The sequence below is a fragment of the Narcine bancroftii genome, chromosome 3 (genome assembly GCF_036971445.1).
Source record: "Narcine bancroftii isolate sNarBan1 chromosome 3, sNarBan1.hap1, whole genome shotgun sequence".
Classification (NCBI taxonomy): Eukaryota; Metazoa; Chordata; class Chondrichthyes; order Torpediniformes; family Narcinidae; genus Narcine; species Narcine bancroftii.
Genome location: NC_091471.1, coordinates 239,856,243 through 239,877,732, shown reverse-complemented (window position 1 = coordinate 239,877,732; position 21,490 = coordinate 239,856,243). Strand labels below are relative to the sequence as shown.

At 41.2% G+C, this 21,490-nt stretch overlaps 1 protein-coding gene across 4 annotated transcripts in view; it reads right to left on the bottom strand.

Annotated features, from left to right (window-relative positions):
* Positions 1-21,490, bottom strand: part of LOC138758390 (KN motif and ankyrin repeat domain-containing protein 2-like) — a 130,685-nt gene that overhangs the window by 20,762 nt on the left and 88,433 nt on the right. For all 4 annotated transcript variants that reach the window (XM_069927232.1, XM_069927233.1, XM_069927234.1 and 1 more), the window contains 5 exons: positions 19,742-19,954; positions 19,065-19,176; positions 17,588-18,028; positions 15,634-15,721; positions 13,122-13,341 (listed from right to left, as the gene is read on the bottom strand). In XM_069927232.1, coding sequence (XP_069783333.1) covers positions 13,122-13,341; positions 15,634-15,721; positions 17,588-18,028; positions 19,065-19,176; positions 19,742-19,954 — 1,074 coding nt within the window. The remainder of the gene's footprint in view (positions 1-13,121; positions 13,342-15,633; positions 15,722-17,587; positions 18,029-19,064; positions 19,177-19,741; positions 19,955-21,490) is intronic.

Below are 21,490 nucleotides of genomic sequence, written 5' to 3'. Positions count from 1 at the left end.
GTTAGTGGTAAGTCTTTCCAATGCTCTAAGTCGTCCTGTAATTTTTTTCATTAGTGGATAATAATTGAGTTTATATAGATGGCCGAGGTTTTTATTTATTTGTATACCTAGGTATCGTATTGCTTGCATTTGCCATCTGAATGGTGATTCTTTCTTAAATTTTGAGAAATCCGCATTATTCATTGGCATTGCTTCACTTTTATTTGCATTAATCTTGTAACCCGACACTTCTCCATATTCCTTCAATTTCTTATGTAATTCTTTTATTGATATTTCTGGTTCTGTTAAGTATACTATAATGTCATCTGCAAATAAACTGATTTTATATTCCTTGTCTTTTTATCCCTTTTATTTTATTTTCTGTTCTTATCAATTCTGCTAGTGGTTCTATAGCTAACGCAAACAATAAGGGTGATAGTGGGCATCCCTGTCTTGTTGATCTGCTTAAGTTAAATTGCTTTGATATATATCCATTTACTGTCACTTTCGCCAATGGCCCCTTATATAATGCTTTAATCCAATTAATATACTTCTCTGGTAAAATGAATTTTTGTAATACTTTAAATAAATAATTCCATTCTACTCTGTCAAAGGCCTTCTCTGCGTCTAAAGCAACTGTTACTGTTGGAGCTTTATTCCCTTCTACTACATGAATTAAGTTAATAAATTTACAAATATTGTCTGTTGTTCGTCTTTTTTTAATAAATCCAGTTTGGTCTAGATTTACCATTTTTGGTACATAGTCAGCTAATCTGTTTGCTAATAGTTTAGCTATTATCTTATAATCTGTGTTAAGTAAAGATATTGGTCTATATGACGCTGGTGCGAGTGGATCTTTCCCTGTCTTTGGTATTACTGTAATTATTGCTGTTTTCCATGAATCTGGTAAGCTTTGTGTTTTATCAATCTGGTTGATTACTTCCAGGAGGGGAGGAATTAATAAATCTTTAAATGTTTTATAGAATTCTATTGGGAATCCATCCTCTCCTGGTGTTTTATTATTTGGTAGTTTTTTTATTATCTCTTGTATTTCTACTATTTCAAATGGTTCTGTTAATTTATTTTGTTCCTCTATTTGTAATTTTGGTAGTTCAATTTTAGTTAAAAATTCATCTATTTTGTCTTCTTTCCCTTTGTTTTCAGTTTGGTATAATTGTTCGTAGAATTCTCTGAAGTTTTCATTCATCTCCGTTGGATTATATGTGATTTGTTTGTCTTTTTTCCTTGATGCCAATACCATTCTCTTAGTTTGTTCTGTCTTAAGCTGCCATGCTAGAATTTTGTGCGTTTTTTCTCCTAGTTCATAATATTTCTGTTTTGTCTTCATTATGTTCTTCTCCACCTTATATGTTTGTAGTGTTTCATATTTTATTTTTTTATCTGCCAATTCTCTTCTTTTAATTGTGTCTTCCTTCATTGCTAATTCTTTTTCTATATTTACTATTTCCCTTTCCAACTGCTCTGTTTCCTGATTGTAGTCCTTCTTCATCTTGGTTACATAACTTATTATTTGCCCTCTGATGAACGCTTTCATTGCGTCCCATAGTATAAACTTATCTTCCACTGATTCCGTATTTATTTCAAAGTACATTTTAATTTGTCTTTCAATGAATTCTCTAAAATCCTGCCTTTTAAGTAGCATGGAGTTTAATCTCCATCTATACATTCTTGGAGGGATGTCCTCTAACTCTATTGTCAATATCAAGGGTGAATGGTCCGATAATATTCTAGCTTTATATTCTGTTTTTCTTACTCTGTCTTGCATATGAGCTGATAACAGAAATAGGTCTATTCTTGAGTATGTTTTATGTCCACCCAAATAATATGAATATTCCTTTTCCTTTGGGTGTTGATTCCTCCATATATCTAAAAGTTGCATTTCTTGCATAGATTTAATTATAAATTTGGTAACTTTGTTCTTTCTGTTAATTTTTTTCCCAGTTTTATCCATGTTTGAATCCAAATTAAGGTTGAAAACCCCTCCTATTAGTATGTTCCCTTGCGTATCTGCTATCTTCAAAAAAATATCTTGCATAAAATTTTGATCTTTTTCGTTAGGTGAATATACATTGAGTAAATTCCAAAACTCCGAATATATCTGACATTTTATCATTACATATCTCCCTGCTGGATCTATTATTTCCTCTTCTATTTTAATTGGTACATTTTTATTGATTAATATAGCTACTCCTCTAGGTTTTGAATTATATGACACTGCTGATACATGTCCTACCCAATCTCTCTTTAATTTCTTGTGCTCTATTTCAGTTAAATGTTTCTTGCACGAATGCTATATCAATTTTTTCTTTTTTCAGTAAATTTAGCAGTTTTTTCCTTTTGATTTGGTTATGTATTCCATTAATATTTAAAGTCATATAGTTCAACATAGCCATTTCATACTTTGTTTATCTTTCCTTTCCGTTTCCTCATCATCACCTTTACTTCTTATCCATTTCTGCTTTCTTGTTTTGAACACTTTATAAGACAACATTTCTAAAACATCAAACATTTCCATTATTCTCCTATCTAAAATTTCTTTAACCCCACTATCCCCTCCCCTTCCTGAGTTACCCTTTATCCCTTGTCGGGCAACCACATCTCCCCTCTCCATTTGGATTTGCGAATTCACTCGCAAGCCTCAACTGATTTCGCAGTGACCGTAACTCCTTTCCACCCAGCCCCCCCAGAAAAGTTTTCAATTTTCATATATAACAAAGGTCACTCTCTTAATTCCCTCCTTACTTCCTCTCTTCCCTTTCATTCCCTTATTAATTCTTATCTATACTCTATATATTTTCCTTTAAATACGGATACACTCATGTACACACATATATACATTCACACACACACACACACATATACATATATATATATATATACCCCCATATACACACAGGAGGTGTGTATAGTTCGTGGTCATTTTTACTCTTGTTACATGTCTTCATCTCTCTGCCTGTTTTGTAGTTGTTCTGCAAATTTTCGTGCTTCCTCCGGATCCGAGAATAGTCTGTTTTGCTGCCCTGGAATAACTATTTTAAGTACCGCTGGGTACTTTAGCATAAATTTATATCCTTTTTTCCATAGGATCGTTTTTGCTGTATTAAACTCCTTTCTCTTCTTCAGGAGTTCAAAACTTATGTCTGGATAGAAAAATTTTTTTTGACCTTTGTATTCCAGTGGCTTTTTGTCTTCTCTTATTTTCTTCATTGCTTTCTCCAATATTTTCTCTTGTTGTATATCTTAAGAATTTTACTAAAATGGATCTTGGTTTTTGTTGTGGCTGTGCTTTCGGGGCTAATGTTCTATGTGCCCTTTCTATTTCCATTTCTTCCTGTAATTCTGGTCTTCCTAGGACCCTGAGGATCCAATCTTTTATAAATTCTCTCATATTCTTGCCTTCTTCATCTTCCTTAAGGCCCACTATCTTTATATTATTTCTTCTATTATAATTTTCCATTATATCTATCTTCTGAGCTAACAGCTCTTGTGTCTCTTTAACTTTTTTATTAGATTCTTCTAATTTCTTTTTTAAGTCCTCTACTTCCATTTCTACGGCTGTTTCTCGTTCTTCCACCTTGTCTACTCTTTTTCCTATATCTGACATGACCATCTCTAATCTATTCATTTCTTCTTCTGCACTTTTAATTCTTCTTTTTATTTCACTAAATTCTTGTAATTGCCATTCTTTTACTGATTCCATATATTCTTTAAAAAAATATCCATTGTCTTGCCTTTCCCTTCTTCTTCCATTTCTCTATGTTCTTCTTCTTCTTCCTCTGGGTTGGTCATCTGTTGTTTCCTTGTTTTCTTTTTACTCTCTTCTTTCTTGTTCTCTTTATTTTCTATGTTCTCTTCCTGTTGTTGTGTTGCAGCTGTCATCCTCAGCTGAGGAGATCGACTCCTCAGCTGGTCCCCCCTCCCGTCAGTGTTTTTTTTTCATGCGCATCGCGCATGCGCGACTCCTCGCCCATGCGCGGTTGCGCTCTTTTACTTGGCTCCGCGAGCCATTTTTGTAGTCCCGAGCTTGGGACTTCAACTGACCTTAGGGAGCGGGCTTCTCTCTCTGCGGCGGGCCTCCTCGGACAGGTAAGGCCTTCACCTTCTTCTTCCGACGTTCTTTCTTCTTTTCTTCTTCCCGTTACTTTCGACTTTTCTTTCTTCGCTGCCATTTTCTTCCCACCTTTACTTTCACTTTGTTTTAATTTTTATGTTTGTGCCTTTGTGTTTTGTGTGTTTTTTTTAAACTTTTCCTGAGAGGGCTGGAGTTCCCTGACCGGCCACTACTCCATCACGTGACTCCCCCCCCGAATACAAACATGATGTTGGAGAAACTCAGAAAGACACACAGTGTCCTTTATAGAGCTAAGACAAAAGTACAGAACCGACGCTTTGGGCTTGAGCTCTTCATCAAGGTTAGGACAAAATGTCAGCAGGTGCCCGAACAAAAGAGTAGGGAAGGAGGGGACAGCAGCGATCAAGGGGAAGAGGGGTTGCTGGGTGAATGGAGGGGGATGTGGGGGAAGGAGAACTGGAAAGAGGAAGAGAAGGAGGAGGGGGTTAGTAGAAACCGGAAAAATTGATGTTGATGTCATCTGGTTGGAGAGGGCCCAGACAGGAAATTGGATGTTGCGGGTGGTCTTGGTGGGACAGTACTTAAGGCTATGGATAGACACATGAGTGTGACACTGAATTGAAATGGTTGGTTTCTGGGAGGTCCCTGTCACTGGTGCGGACAGAGCGAAGGTGCTCAGTGAGGCGATCTCCCAGTCTGCGCCCAGTCTCTCTGACATAGATAAGGCCACAAAGTGAGCAGCAAGTGTAGTAAATCAATCCTGCAGATACACAACTGAAATGCTGCTTCACTTGAAAGGCCTGTTTGGGACCCTGGACCGTGGTGAGGGAGGAGATGTGGGCACAAGTGTGACACCTCCTGTGGCCACAGGGGAAGGTGCCCAGGTTGTGGGGAGCATAGGTGGGAAGGGATAAGTGCATGAGGGAGTCTTGGAGAGAGCACTCCCTACAGAAGGCAGAGAGAGGAAGGGAAGGGAAGGTGTGTCTGATGGTGGGATCTTGTTGTAAGTGCTGTAAATTCCAGAGGATGATGTGCTGGATGCAGAGGCTGGTGGGGAGGTAGGTGAGGATGAGTGGGACTCTATGTTTGTTGCATCTGGGGGCAGATGAACGGGAAATTGAGGAGATGCGAGTGAGGGCTGAGTTGATGGTAGTGGAGGGGAAGCCACGTTTGTGGAATAAGGCAGACATTTCAGAAGATCTGGACTGGAAGACCTCATCTAGAGATGGAGAAATTGAGAAAAGGGGAGAGAATCCTTGCAGGAGACAAGGTGTGAGGAAGTGGAATCAAGGTAGTAGTGAGATTTAGAGGATTTATAAGCTTACCTCCAGAGATGGAGACGGACCAGGTGAGTTTGAGATCAAGGTGGAAATTGAAGGAGGAGTCACGTGATGGAGTAGTGGCCGGACGGTGAACTCCAGCCCTCTCCAGAAAAGTCGGAAAAAACAAAGGAAAACACAAAGGCACAAAAATAAAAATTAAAGAAAAGTGAATATAAAGGTGGAAAGAAGATGGCGACGAAAAAAGAAAAATCGAAATCAACGGTAAGAAGAGAGGAAGAGAAGACAACGGAAGAAGAAGGAGAAGGCCTTACCAGTTCGAAGAGGCCCACGGTGGAGAGAGAAACCCGCTCCCTCAGGTCGGTAGAAAGTGGACTACAAAAATGGCTCACTGAGCCGAGTAAAAGTGCGCAACCGCGCATGAGCGAGGAGTCGCGCATGCGCGATGCGCATGCAAAAAAACACACCGACGGGAGAGGTGACCAGCTGGGGAGTCGATCTCCACAGCCGGCAATGACAGCTGCAGCAAGAGGAGAACACAGAAGACAACGAAAACAAGAAAGAAGAGAATAAAAGGGCAACAAAGAAACAACAGATGGCCAACCCAGAGGAAGAAGAAGAGGAAGAGGAAGAGTACAGTGAAATAGAAGAAGAAGGGAAAGGCAAGATAAAGGATATACTTTCTCTTATTAAAGAATACATGGAGTCATTTAAAGAATGGCAAGCGCAAGAATTTAATGATTTAAGAAGAAGAATAAACAATACAGAAGAGAAAATGAATAAAATAGATATGACCTTAACAGAAATGGGAAAGAGAATGGACAAGATGGAAGAGCGGGAAGCAGCAGTAGAAATGGAGGTAGAGGACTTAAAAAAGAAATTAGAGGAATCTAATAAAAAAAGTTATAGAGACACAAGAACTGTTAGCTCAGAAAATAGATATAATGGAAAATTATAACAGAAGAAATAACATAAAGATAGTGGGCCTTAAGGAAGATGAAGAAGGCAAGAATATGAGAGAGTTTATAAAAGATTGGATCCCCAGGATCCTAGGATGTCCAGAACTACAGCAAGATATGGAAATAGAAAGGGCACATAGAGCATTGGCCTTTAAACCACAACCACAACAAAGGCCAAGATCTATTTTAGTAAAATTCCTAAGATATACTACAAGAGAAAAGGTACTGGAGAAGACAATGGAAAAAGTAAGAGAGGGCAACAAGCCACTGGAGTACAAAGGGCAAAAAATCTTCATTTATCCAGATATAAGTTTTGAACTCCTAAAGAAGAGAAAGGAGTTCAATACAGCAAAGGCAATTTTATGGAAGAAAGGGTATAAATTTATACTAAAGCATCCAGCGGTATTGAAAATATTTATTCCAGGACAACAAAACAGACTATTCTCAGATCCAGAGGAAGCACGAAAATTTGCAGAACAATTACAAAATAGACTGAGGGATGAAGACGTGTAACGAGAGTACAAAAGACTGAGAACTAAAAAGACACATAAGTTTTGAACTCCTGAAGAGGAGAAAGGAGTTCAATACATCGAAAACGATCTTATGGAAAAAAAAACTATTCTCGGATCCAGAGGAAGCAAGGAAATTTGCAGAACAACTACAAAACAACCAGAGAGATGAAGATATGTAATAAGAGTAAAAATGACCACAATTTATATGTATGTGGGTAAAGAGGTATATGTGTGTATATGTATAATGTGCATACATGAATGTATCCGTATTTAGAGGAAAATATAGATAGTATGGACAAGAATTAATAACGGGAAGGAAATGGAATAGAGGGAATAAGGAGGGATCTAAAAGAGTGACCTTTGTTACATATGAAAAGTGAAATCTTTTCTGGGGGGGCTGGGTGGGGAGGAGTTGCGGTCATTGCAAAATCAGCTGACGCTTGCGAGTGTATTCGCAAATCCAAATGGAGAGGGGAGATGTGGTTGTCCGACAAGGGATAAAGGACAACTCAGGAGGGGAAGGGGAGATTGGAGCTAAAGAAGTTTTAAATAGGAGAATAAGGAAAATGTTTGATGTTTTAGGAATGTTGTCTTATAAAGGGGTCAAAACAAGAAAGCAGAAATGGATAAGAAGGAAAGGTAATGATGGAGAAACGGAAAGGGAAGATAAACAAAGTATAAAATGGCTACGTTGAACTATATGACTTTAAATATTAATGGAATACATAACCAAATTAAAAGGAAGAAACTGCTAAATTTACTGAAAAAAGAAAAAATTGATATAGCATTTGTGCAAGAAACACATTTAACTGAATTGGAGCACAAGAAATTAAAGAGAGATTGGGTAGGACACGTAACAGCAGCATCGTATAATTCAAAAGCAAGAGGAGTAGCTATATTAATTAGTAAAAATGTGCCATTTAAAATAGAAGAGGAAATAATAGATCCAGCAGGGAGATATGTAATGATAAAATGTCAGATATATTTGGAGTTTTGGAATCTACTCAATGTATATTCACCTAACGAAGAAGATCAAAAGTTTATGCAAGATATCTTTTTGAAGGTAGCAGATACGCAAGGGAACATATTAATAGAAATATGGACAAAACTGGGAAAAAAATTAACAGAAAGAACAAAGTAACCAAATTTATAATTAAATCGATGGAAGAAATGCAACTTTTGGATATATGGAGGAAACAACACCCAAAGGAAAAGGAATATTCATATTACTCGGCTAGACATAAAACATACTCAAGAATAGATCTATTTTTGTTATCAGCTCGTATGCAAGATAGAGTAAGAAAAACAGAATATAAAGCTAGAATACTGTCGGACCATTCACCCTTAATATTGACAGTAAAGTTAGAAGACATCCCTCCAAGAATGTATAGATGGAGATTAAACCCCATGTTACTTAAAAGGCAGGATTTTAGAGAATTTATTGAAAAACAAATAAAAATGTATTTTGAAATAAATACGGAATCAGTGGAAGATAAGTTTATACTATGGGATGCAATGAAAGCGTTCATTAGAGGGCAAATAATAAGTTATGTAACCAAGATGAAGAAGGACTATAATCAGGAAACAGAGCAGTTGGAAAGGGAAATAGTAAATATAGAAAAAGAATTAGCAATGAAGGAAGATACAAATAAAAGAAGAGAATTGGCAGATAAAAAAATAAAATATGAAACACTACAAACATATAAGGTGGAGAAGAACATAATGAAGACAAAACAGAAATATTATGAACTAGGTGAAAAAACGCACAAAATCCTAGCATGGCAGCTTAAGACAGAACAAGCTAAGAAAATGGTATTGGCATCAAGGAAAAAAGACAAACAAATTACATATAATCCAAAAGAAATTATGGAAAACTTTAGAGAATTCTATGAACAATTATACCGAACTGAAAACGAAGGGAAAGAAGGGAAAATAGATGAATTTCTGACTAAAATTGAACTACCAAAACTACAAATAGAGGAACAAAATAAATTAACAGAGCCATTTGGAATAGTAGAAATACAAGAGATAATAAAAAAATTACCAAATAATAAGACACCAGGAGAGGATGGATTCCCAATAGAATTCTACAAAACATTTAAAGACTTATTAATTCCGCACCTCCTGGAAGTAATCAACCAGATTGATAAAACACAAAGCTTACCAGATTCATGTAAAACAGCAATAATTACAGTAATACTAAAGCAAGGGAAAGATCCACTCTTACCAGCGTCATATAGACCAATATCTTTACTTAACACAGATTATAAGATAATAGCTAAACTATTAGCAAACAGATTAGCAGAGTATGTACCGAAAATGGTAAATTTAGACCAAACTGGATTTATCAAAAAAAGATGCACAACAGACAATATTTGTAAATTTATTAACTTAATTCATGCAGTAGAAGGGAATAAAGCAACTACAGTAGCAGTTGCTTTAGACGCAGAGAAGGCCTTTGACAGAGTAGAATGGAATTATTTGTTCAAAGTATTGCAAAAATTCAGTTTACCGGAGAAGTATATTAATTGGATTAAAGCATTATATAAGGGACCATTAGCGAAAGTGACAGTAAATGGACATGTATCAAAGCAATTTAACTTAAGCAGGTCAACACGGCAGGGATGCCCACTATCACCTTTATAGTTTGCGTTAGCTATAGAACCACTATCAGAATTGATAAGAACAGATAATAATATAAAAGGAATAAAAATAAAAGACAAGGAATATAAAATCAGTTTATTTGCGGATGATGTTATAGTGTACTTAACAGAACCAGAACTATCAATAAAAGAATTATATAAGAAATTGAAGGAATATGGAGAAGTGTCGGGTTACAAGATAAATGTAAATAAAAGTGAAGCAATGCCTATGAATAATGCGGATTTCTCAAAATTTAAGAAGGAATAACAATTTAGATGGCAAATGCAAGCAATAAGATACCTAGGTGTACAAATAAACAAAAATCTCGGCCAACTATATAAACTCAATTATTATCCACTAATGAAAAAATTACAGGACGATTTAGAACATTGGAAAGATTTACCACTAACACTAATAGGAAGGATAAACTGTATTAAAATGAACATTTTTCCAAGGATATTATACTTATTTCAGGCATTGCCAATACAACTGACAGAGAAATTCTTCAAGGAGTTAAAGAAAATAATAAGGAAATTTTTATGGAGAGGGGGGAAACCGAGGATAGCACTAGATAAATTAACAGAATGATATAAACAAGGAGGCTTACAACTGCCAAACTTTAAAAATTATTATAGAGCCACACAATTAAGATACCTATCAGATTTTTATCAAACAAGGGAAAAGCCAGATTGGACGAGATTAGAATTAGATAAAATAGGGGAAAAGATACCTGAACACATATTATATAAATGGGATGAAAAATTGGTACAACATAGAAGTTCTCCAGTATTACATCATCTCCTCAATATTTGGAAGAAGATTCATGTAGAAAGAAATAAAACAAATTATCAATTACCAAAACTAATATTGATGCAAAACAAGTTACTCCCTTTTACAATAGATAACCTTTCCTTTAGAGAATTGGAAAAAAAAGGGATTAAAAGAATAGAAAATTGTTTTTCAGGAAATAGATTCTTATCCTTTGAACAAATGAAAAATAACTACAATATAACTCAAGATACAGCGCTGGCATATTACCAATTGAGATCCTACTTGAAGGATAAATAAGGAAGCAGCTTGAGTTTGCCAGAGGGAAGTAACCTTGAATATGTGATTACAGATACAATGATAATCAAAATATTTATAACAAATATGTATATTAAACTGCAAGAAAAGGAGAATGAGGAAACAAATGGTAAAACTAAACAAAAATGGGAACAAGATTTAAATATAAAGATAAAAAAGGAAACATGGGAGAAGTTATGCTCCGGAACGATGAGAAATACAATAAATACGAGATTACGTATGATACAATATAACTGGATACACAGGCTATACATTACACCTCAAAAGTTAAATAAATGGGACCCAACAGTATCTGATAGACGTTTTCGATGTAAAAAAGAAATGGGAACAACAATTCATGCAATCTGGACATGTGAGAAAGTAGAAAAATTTTGGGAAGATCTAAATCAGATATTAAATAAAATAACAAAAAACAATATAGCAAAGAATCCAGAGATCTTCCTCCTAAGTAACATAAAAAACAAAGAATTTGGAATTGATTTGGAGGATGCACAAAAAAGATTTGTTAAGATAGCTCTAGCCGTAGCAAAAAAATGTATTATGTCAACCTGGAAATTGGAAGATAATTTGAAAATACAACAATGGTATATAGAAATGAATAAATGTATTCCATTAGAAAAAATAACATATAGTTTAAGAAATAATATTGAAATATTCGAACAAGTATGGGAGCCTTACATTAAATACAATAGCGAAAACCTACCGGGAACAAACATTACCTAAGTTGATGGAAGGAGAAGAAAAGAAAAGAATGGACTCAGTAGAATTTCTGGTGTATTTTTGTTGAATGACAACATTGTCTGACTGAATTAATGCAACCTAGATTGTATACCTAAAATGGATGAGAGGTGGGGGGGGGGGTGGGGGGGTGGCTTGGGAGGAGGGAGGTGGGGGGAGAAAAAGTCACTGTAAATGTGTGAAAAAGAAAAAGTGTATATCATGGCTATTGTGATTTATGGTGTGAAAAATAAAAAAATTTTAAAAAAAAGAAATAATATTGAAATATTCGAACAAATATGGGAGCCTTACATTAAATACAATAGCGAAAACCTACCGGGGACAATCATTACCTAAGTTAACGGAAGGAAAAGGAAATGAAAAGAATGGACTCAGTAGAATTTCTGGTGTATTTTTATTGAATGACAACATTGTCTGACTGGTTTAATGTATCCTAGATTGTATACCTTAAATGGACGGGAGGGGGGAGGTAGGGAGGGTGGGATGGGAGGAGGGAGGGGGGGGGGAGAAAATGGCACTGTATATGTGTGAAAAGGAAAATGTGTGTACCATGGTTAATGTGATTTATGGTGTGAAAAATAAAAAAAATAAAAAAAATAAAGGTGGAAATTGACCATAAAGTGAATGAAATTGACAAGCTCATTGTGGGTGCATGAGGCAGCCTCGAAGTAGACATCGATATAGCAGGGGAAGAGTTGGGGGTCTTCCCTGCATAGGTTTGCAGCATTAATTACTCCACAAAGCCCACAAACAGGCAGACGTCGATGGGACCCATGCGGGGACCCACGGCTACTCCTTTGATTTGGGGGAAGTGAGACGTTAAAAGAGTTGTTTAAAGTGAGGACAAGTGCTGCCAGGAGGAGGAGAGTAGTGGTGGAGGGTGACTGGTCGGGTCTCTGGTTCAGGAAGAAGCGAAGTGCTGTAAGACCTTCAATGTAGGGGATGGATGTGTAAAGGGATCGGACATCCACCCTGAACATGAGGCGGTCCGGTTCATGGAATCTGAAGTAATTGAGTAGATGGCGGGCATATGAAATGTTGTGGCTGTCGGTGGGGAGAGATTGGATCAGGGGAGAAAAGATTGAGTCAAGGTAAGATGAAACTAGCTCGGTGGAACATGAGCTGAGAGAAACAATGGGTTCGCCTGGATGGTTGGCTTTTGGGTAAAAGGTAGAGACAAGCAATGTGAGGATGGGAGACAATGCAGGTGAAGGGGAGGGAATGACCAGAAGTGATGAGGTTGGAAATGGTGTTGGAGGCAGTGGCTTGATGCGGCCTGGTGGGGCCTTGTGGTAGATAGGAGGAGGTGTCTGTGAGATGTCAACTGGCCCCAGCACCACCTTTGTTGATGGGTTTGATGGTGAGGTTGAGGGCAGAGTGTTCTGATAAGGTGAGGTTGGAATATGAGGTGGTAAAGTTAAGATGGTTGATGTCTTGGTGGCAGTTGGAAATAAAAAGGACCAGAGCCGGCAGCTGGCCAGGATGAGGTGTCCGGGAGAAGGAAGAAGGCGTGAAGTGGGAGAAAGGGTCTTGGATGGGGGGGGGGGGGGGTGGAATAGAAGTGAGCCAAGAAACGGGGAAGAAGAGTTTGGTGTCGCAGCATGCTAATGACTGACTGCTCTGTCCCACGGACGGGAAGGTCAGAGGGGGTTGTAGGCCAAGCAGGGGTCAGGTGTTGTGGAGGGTGTTGGGGGGGATTTGGAGGTTTGGGGAGGTTGGAGGGTGAAGACAGAATGGGGGGGAGGTCAGAGGTGGAGAGTTGGAGGGGGGAGGGAAGGGTTGGGGAGGTCGGGGGGAGGAGGTGGGGGTGTTGGGTAGGTGAAGAGAGTACCTGTGTCCAGCAACAACCTGACGATTGGGAAGTTGGAGTGAGAGACGGTGTAGTGAAGGGCCGTGTTCCCGTTCCCGTCCGCCATGTTAACTATCAGCTCCAGTAAATTTGGAGACATTGCCTTGAACACAGCCAGGTACTGGCGGACCATCTCCGGATCTGCTGTCTTTGGGCTGGACACCAAAAGCCACTCCTGTTGCACCGTGAGGTAGCTCACCCTCTGCGGGGTATTTAAAGAATATTTCATTAGAAACAGATGACACTGTAACGGCACACCAGCCAAACTGCCCAGGTTGTCACTTGCTGCATCCCATGCTAGCACCCCCAGCCAACAAGTCCATACGAGGAGTTGCAGACTCCGGGAGAGCAGAAAACTTAGAGGAGGTGACCCTACAGGATGGTGAGCACATCAGCGGACCAACAAGGGGCTCAGACCCACATAGGGTGCGGGCGACTTGCGGTCGGGGGACCTGCTGCATGGGCTGCTGGGGGCCGGCTCATGGGAACCAGGAAATGGAGTCGGGATTCAAAAGGGCGCTAAGGGCAAGAAGGGCTCCCGAAGGGCCTCGGGCACTGGAGGCTTCCTGACCGTGTAGGAGGTTTGGATCTGGAGCTCGGGTGGCTGATGGATCAAACAGAAGTCTGTGTGGTAGCAGAGGCTGTGGGTGTGCTGCAGGGGAACACTTCACAACTCTCTCTTTTGCTTCTCTCACTCTTGTACCGTAAGGGGTGCCAGGCAATTCTAATGGCGACTCTTACGGCAGGCAGAAGGCAATTTCCTGTAATATTACATGTTCTGTACTATTACATAACAATAAAGTAATCAGAACACAACTCTATGGCATGGAAATAGGCCCGTCAGCCCATCCATTCCATTCTGACCACATTAGTCCACTTTGTCTGCTTTAGGCCCATTAACCCTTTCTTTTCTATGCACCTGTCTACTTGTTATAATTGTACCCACCTCCAGTTTGTTCCACACACCCACCACTTCTGCGTGAAGAAGGTCCCCCTCATCTTAAACCTATGCCCTCTGGATTTAGATGTCCTTATCCTGGGCAAAAGATTATGTCTATTTAATATATTCGTGCCACTTGTGATGTTATAAACCTCCATAAGCACCCCGCGAACCACCCCCCCCCACCTCAACCCCAGCCTCTGATGCTCCAGGGAGAAAAGTCCCAGCTTATTCAGCCTCTCCTTATAATTCATCTTGTGGCATGTTTAGTGCTACACTCTTGCAGCGTCAGTGACACAGGTTTGAATCCTGCACTGTCTGTAAGGAGTTTGTACGTTCTCCCTGTGTCTGCGTCGGTTTCCCCCAGAGGGCTCAGGTTTCCTCCCACCGTTCAAGACGTACTGGGAATTGTAGGAGAATTGGGTGTAACGGGGTGACACGGGCTTGTGGGCTGGAAGGGCCTGTTACATTTAAACAATGAAAGGATTATAAGAAAGGAAGCAAAGAAGGAGAAAAGGGCACATCAGGGACAGAGAGTGGTCGAGGCTTCACCAGGGTAGCTGCTTCCCCCACCCCCATACATCCAGCTGCCTGCTCAAGGTCAAGTTCATTATCAACTGACTACATATATGACCAAACAAGCCAGCGTTTCTCCTGACCACGGCAAATACACGCACGCACGCTCGCGTACACACACACACATACACATAGACACACACACATGCACACACACACACACACACACACACACACGCGCGTGCACACAGAGAGTCACACACACATGCGTGCACACACAGACACACACGCACACACATGCGTACATGTGCATGCACTCACGCACACACATGCATACGTGCACGCACACACTTGTACACACATACTCGGACACACATGTGCACACAAACAACACATAACAAACACATGTTCTTCAAGCTATAATAATATTAAATAAATATATTATTTTGGAATAAATCAGGAGCCTGAAGATGGGTACCCAGTGGCACAAAAACAGCTTCTTCCCCTCCGCCATCAGATTCCTGAAGAGACAATGAACCCCAGACACGGCCTCACTTTCGATTCTGCTGCACGGATTTATTCATTTCTTAAATGTGATTGTGCTATTTTGCACTTGTAATGCCCCCACAAAACAACCCCGGTCTGATTTCTCGACTGTTGATTGAGTTGAAGGATTTAACAGAGATTTAGTAGAAATGTTTGAAAATCAGAAGGGGGTAATATATGGAAGAGTTCAGGGAGTGGCAGAGATGCAATAGCAACTGTTAGATGGAAATTTGAAATATGCACAAACAATTCTGCAGGACGTAGGGAAGAAATGAGAATTGTGGACTAAATGGATGCTTTGAAGGGATATGATGGGACAAAGGGTCTTGCTTCACACTGGCATGCTGGTAACCAGCTGCCTCTCACGTTGTTTTGGTGACTATAAAATAATCCGATCCTCGAGATTTGCAGAGGAGGGAGACAGATTGTGAACTCCCTGCTTGGATGTCACATCAGCAAGAGGGGAGATTGACAAACAGAGAGAGAGCATACCACATCCTTGTTCGTGAAGCCATCTGGATCATTCAGGTGTTTCTGCAGAGTTACACAAGCCGACACCAAGCCTTCAGTCAGCTCAAACCTGAAAGCAAGATTGTCGCAGGTGAGTCTGCACCAACACACACTTTGAAACATAACAGGTGTTTTGGGATAACCTGTTCACTTTTACCTTTTATCCCCAGGCCTCTCGTTTTGGGTAAGTTTTTTTCTTTATAAAAATAAATGTATTAAAAAGAATGAACAAAACCCAAGTGAAAGGTTGTCCTTGTTTAAGATGCTCACCACTGTGGTGCCCACAGGTTCTGGAAGTCATTCGGCGAACTGGCAAACACCTTCACCAGGGATCCTTGGGCATGAAGGGGCCACTGATGGGCCTGGACTATCTGTGCTATGGGAACGTTTGATGGAGTGACGTAGATGGACTTTATTCTGCACTGCCCTGGGAGTGTGCAGAGGTAGGAATATTCTATATCAAACCTAACTTTTCCCTAAGACTTTCTTTTGTTCATATGTGCCTGGGTGTGGGCAGCTGCATGTATGTGTAAGAGCTTGTGAAAGAGCACAGGGATGTGTGTGTGTGTGTGTGTGTGTGTGTGTGTGTGTGTGTGTGTGTGTGTGTGTGTGTGTGTGTGTGTGTGTGTGTGTGTGTGTGTGTGTGTGTGTGTGTGCATGTGAGTTTTTAGTTTTTTTTGCTTTGTTTTAAAGTAATAACAAAACGTTAAATTAAAATGTTGCCTTGTTCCAGGACAGAACAGAATCCAGATGCAGATCTGGGAGTGGGTGATGGGACAGCATTGACACTTTATTCTGTATGCGCTGACTCTGCCCGGGGGGTGGGGGGAGGGAGGGTTTCTCCGACAGCACAGAGGCACCTTTACTCTACTTAGGACAGCACAGTTGTCCACCAGCTAACGGTCTTACCTCATCAGTCCAGTGGCTGGGGTTCAGCCCTTAACACTATTACTGCCCGTGTGGAGTTTGCACACTCCCCCCCTCCGATGCTCCGCTTCCTTCCGACATCCCATAAGATGTGTTAAATGGCCACAATGTATAAGAGGGTGGCGAGGAAATCGGAGAGGGAAATGATGAGTGTTTTGGAAATAGTGGATTCCAAACAGTGGCAGAATGGGATAGGATCATTCTGAGGGCAAACGTAGACACTATGGAATCATAGAACATTACAGCATAGAGGCCCTTCAGCCTTTCTGTGCCAAACTATCATTCTGCCAAGTCCCACTGACCTATACCTAGTCCTTCGCCCTCTATACCCCTCCCGTCCATGTTCCCGTCCTAATCTTTCACGATTGAGCCCACATTCACCATTTCAGCTTGTTCCACACAAGGGGATGCTTGACCTTCTTTTACGTTGCAAAGGAATGTTCTGTTTGGCTTGAGAGTGGGAGTTAGAGGTTAATCCCATGTCTAAACCAGTGAGAGGCTGAAGGTCACAATGGCAGTGGGGTATTGCTGACTCAAACTGAGGAAGTCACGCAGGCTGTGGGCAGCTGGGGGCTGGCTCGAGACTGGCTGAAGGGGGTACCAAGTATCAAAGCTGGGATGCGAGGGGGTGCTGAAGGGATCCTGATTGTGTTGGAGGTTCTGTTCTGGGCTCATTTGCCGATGCTTTGGACTGGACTCTCTGTGGCTGCGGGGGTCTGTGGGAGCACTGGAGGTGAATCCACGGACACTCAGTGACTCTGGGGGGGGGACTCTCTTTTGCTTCTCTTTCTCTGACGGTAAGAGACACGTCAGGCAATTTCTGCCGATGGTGAATCTGTCCGTCCTACTAATTTGGTGTAATATTGTACTATCTTTATTACTTGACAGTAAAGGAATCTTCAGTCTTAAACCTTGCTGTAACCAACCTGGGAATGTGTTTAATAAAAGATAATGCGTTTACCTTCTGCAAAGAGAAGATGAGATTAAGAAGGAGAATTTGTTTACGTACGTGTGGCCATCTGCTTTCTGCTCCAGGTTCACTATTTTGTGGGGTACAGTTGTCTCTGGCTGGTCTTGTCCTGCTTTGACCTTTGCTCCCATTTCTCTCTCTGTTCTCTGCTCCGTTCCCTTCACACACACCTTGCTGCTTACATTCGGCACTTGCTTCTCTTCTTCAGACCCCGGCGTGTTCTGTGCCACAGTCCGTGGGCTCTCAGCTCCCCACGTGCCTTCCGCTGGAGCCCGTGAGTCCTCAGCTTCCTGAGCAGGCTCTGCTCCAGACCCGGGCTCCTGCCCGGCCTGCCTAGGAGTGGCCTTGCTCTCTCCTTTCTCCGCCAGGTCTCCCGGAAGCTTCTCGCTGGCCTCGTGGTAATCGCTCTCGGTACTCTCACCATCTGACTCGCTCGATAAGCTCTCTGAACTGGATTCTTCAGAAGACGTTGACTCGTATCTGCAGGAAGGAAATGGACACTTGGAGACATCTTCTCAGCTGACGCTCCCCTTTGGGGTCCATGGTAAAACTCACTGCAGCCTAGAATCCCCACCTACCCAACCTGAGACCAACTGCATCAGAGCCTGGTATGGGGATACCAATACTCCCGAGTGTAAATTCCTGCAAAAGGTAGTGGATATCACAGGCAAAATCCTCCACACCATCGAGAACTTGTTCAGGGAACACTGCCATTGGAGAGCAGCAGCAATTATCAAGGATCCACACCACCCAGGAGACGCTCTGTTCTCGCTGCTGCCATCAGGAAAGAGGTGTAGGGGCAACAAGACTTGAACCCACCAGGTTCAGGAACAGCTGCTCCCCCTCCACCATCAGACTCCTCACTGACAAATTCAATCAGGGACTCATTTAAAGACTCTGACTTATGCACTTTATTGATTTTGTTTCCTCTCTGTATTGGTGTGGTGGTACACCACCAGCCTACAGCAGGGGGCAACCTCTGTACCTACAGGAGTGTAAGGGGACAGGACAACACCTGGCTGGCTGTCAATCAGTCGGCCTGAATGGATCAAGCCCCACCTGGTCGGGTGTCAATCACCCTCCGGGATATAAGCCTGCGCCGGCCTCCTGAGGCTTCACTCAGGGTTGCTGCAGCCACAGCCAGCCTGGCTCTGTGGAAGTCTTTGTGGATTAAAGCCTGTTGTACAGTCTTTACCTTGTGTGTGCCTGATTCTGTCTTACAGCGCACCACAATTGGACAGTTAGTTTACATTTATTTATTTGTTTAAATGTGTACGTTGTGCAGTTTTATTTTTGTACTTTCAATAAGTGATAATTCTACCTCGTCCACAGGGAATGGAATCTCAGGGTTGCATGTGATGACATGAACATACACTATGTTCTCTGACAATAAATCTGAAATCAGATTCCAATTCAGGGAGAATTTTGTGAAAGGTACATTTTTAGTGACAGAAATTTGGATCTGGGAATCTTGACCACGGAGTGTACCGGCAGTGCATGGGCCCTGGGTACTCACCCCCCATTCACGCCAATAAACTGGAGGCTCTTCTTCGTCGGGGGGCTATCGGAACTCGCTCCGCTCTCCTTCTTTTTCATGATGGACTTCAGCTGTGCTCCCTGTGGAGAAACTGGGAAAGGAAAATCCCTCACCTTGGAGTGCACCGTGATGGCCACACAGCGCGGCACAAACCGAACAACCAAGCAGTGCACTTGCGCCTCCCCAATTCTATCAACTCTTTGTAAAGTGCTGTCTGATTCATCTCTCTCCACAGACCTTCACCGCATCCCAATTATCTCCTCCTTTAACAAATGTAGTTCCCTTTTGAATGTTAAAATGGCTGAAACAACATTATCTTATTTACAGCCTGATAAACACTTGAAGAAAATGGAAAATGCAGAAGGACACAGCTCACCAGGGCAGAAACGACGGCAAGTAAAACAGTTAATGTTTGGGTCAAAGGTCCTTCAGCAGAATTTACTGATTATCAGAATTAATGTGATTTGTGGAAGATCCATCCATCTACAAGCATGGATTGTTTATATTCTCTACATTTTCTTCTGGGTTTATTCGTTCTTCTTTTCCATAAGCTATGGAGAGGTGGTCTTGCTCCAATCGACCATGACCTCTATGCACTGGTCTCCTCCCACTATCTCAACCTCTGCACCCCAAGAGTAATGAAGGTAAAGGGTTACCTGGTCGTGTCGAATCCTCCAATGATGCATCGGGATCTCCCCGTCTGACCAAATCCAGGCTCCCAGCCTCTGGGTGCTGGTCCTGGGCTTGCACTGTCTTCTGGGGACCCGGCTCCACACCACTCCCAACATTGGAGGCCGGATCAGCCTGAGGTGCCTCAGTGTGTTGAAAGGATTGAATGGAGGAGACAGCTGTGTGATCTTCTACAGAGGCTGCAAGCAGAAACATTAAAAAGTGAGGGTCCCGCCTCTTGACTAGGTTCCAGAACCACCACATTGCAATTTGTTCCTTGAATACAGAGTGTTAATGGTTCACTTTCCTTATTGCTCTAAAAGTCTAACAGGGAATGTTTGATTACACTGGACAATAAAGATTTTGCCTCCTGAACACTTTTGGGTGTATTTTATGGATTTTGGGCTATGGATTGCAAAAATCTTAAAATTTTTCTCACATGTATCTTTTTTTTAGATATAACCTATTTTTGTGATTTCCAGTCATATTTTGCGTCTACTTCAAGCAGACAAAACTATGAAGTGCAACGTGTCATTGAAAATTCATTTTCTGCATTCGCACATGGACGTCTTCCCTGCTGATCTTGGTGCCGTCAGTGATGGACAAGGTGAAAGGTTTCACCAGGACATTGTGACCGTGGAAAAGTGGGATCAGGGCAACTGGAATCCATCAATGCCGGCCAACTATTGTTGGACACAGACATGAGAGGCATCAGATGCCGAGTACAAAAGAAAATCAGCGGCAAAACTAACACAATGTGCCAGCTTCATGATGCGATTAAATATGCTAAATTTAATGAAAGTTAATTTAATGTTTCTCCAACTTCCTATGTGATACAGCAAATCTGAAATTATCTTTGTGTTCAGCTTGAAGTCGTCCATCATAATCCCCGATTGTTTTTTCAGGAAGCAAACTTCCTGAAAAAAGTTGTTGTCCAGTGTTACGAAGTTTCTGGAACTTAACACTGCTGTCCCTGACCCAGGGTAGTGTTTGTATTTCATACCTTTTTGAAGACCTTTATATCTGGGAATAAAACATTGAGAAAGAATCTTTATTCTCATGTAAAAGTCAGAGTTATACTCATGTAAAAGTCAGAGTTTATACTCATGTAAAAGTCAGAGTTCAAATTTTTAATGTTATATTTATGGGGTTGACTGTTACACGGATACTACTTTTGAGGGGTTGAAATTCACACTAACACATTTCAGATGAATCAGCTGAGCTGCTATCCATAGCTGCGTTTACCTCTGTAAATGGTCGGCACACCAAGACTGCGTTAACGTACCATAATTTTAAGTTAACAAGTACGCCTTAAGAGATACTGTTCTTATATGAAGTACTGTAAATGCATATCGGCCTAGCTTATCGTATATAAGGGGAAAGTGTGAGGAGGAACATGAGGGGGAAATTTCTTCACCCAGAGAGTGGTGGGAGTGTGGAATGAGCTGCCAGCTGATGTGGTAAATACAGACTCAATTTTAACATTTAAGAAGAATATGGACAGGCACATGGATGGGAGGGGTATGGAGGATTGGGAGATCTAGGTGCAGGTCAGTGGGACTAGGCAGAAAAATGGTTCAGCACAAACTAGAAGAGCTGAGGGGCCTGTCGTGTTCTGTGGTCTACCAGCAGCTCCACTCTGCTGCCCCTCTCTCAGTTCTAGACACAACCAGCTGTGTCTTTATTCTGACGCCTTCCTGTTCTTTGCTTTATGTAGCAAAGATAAAGATACAGAA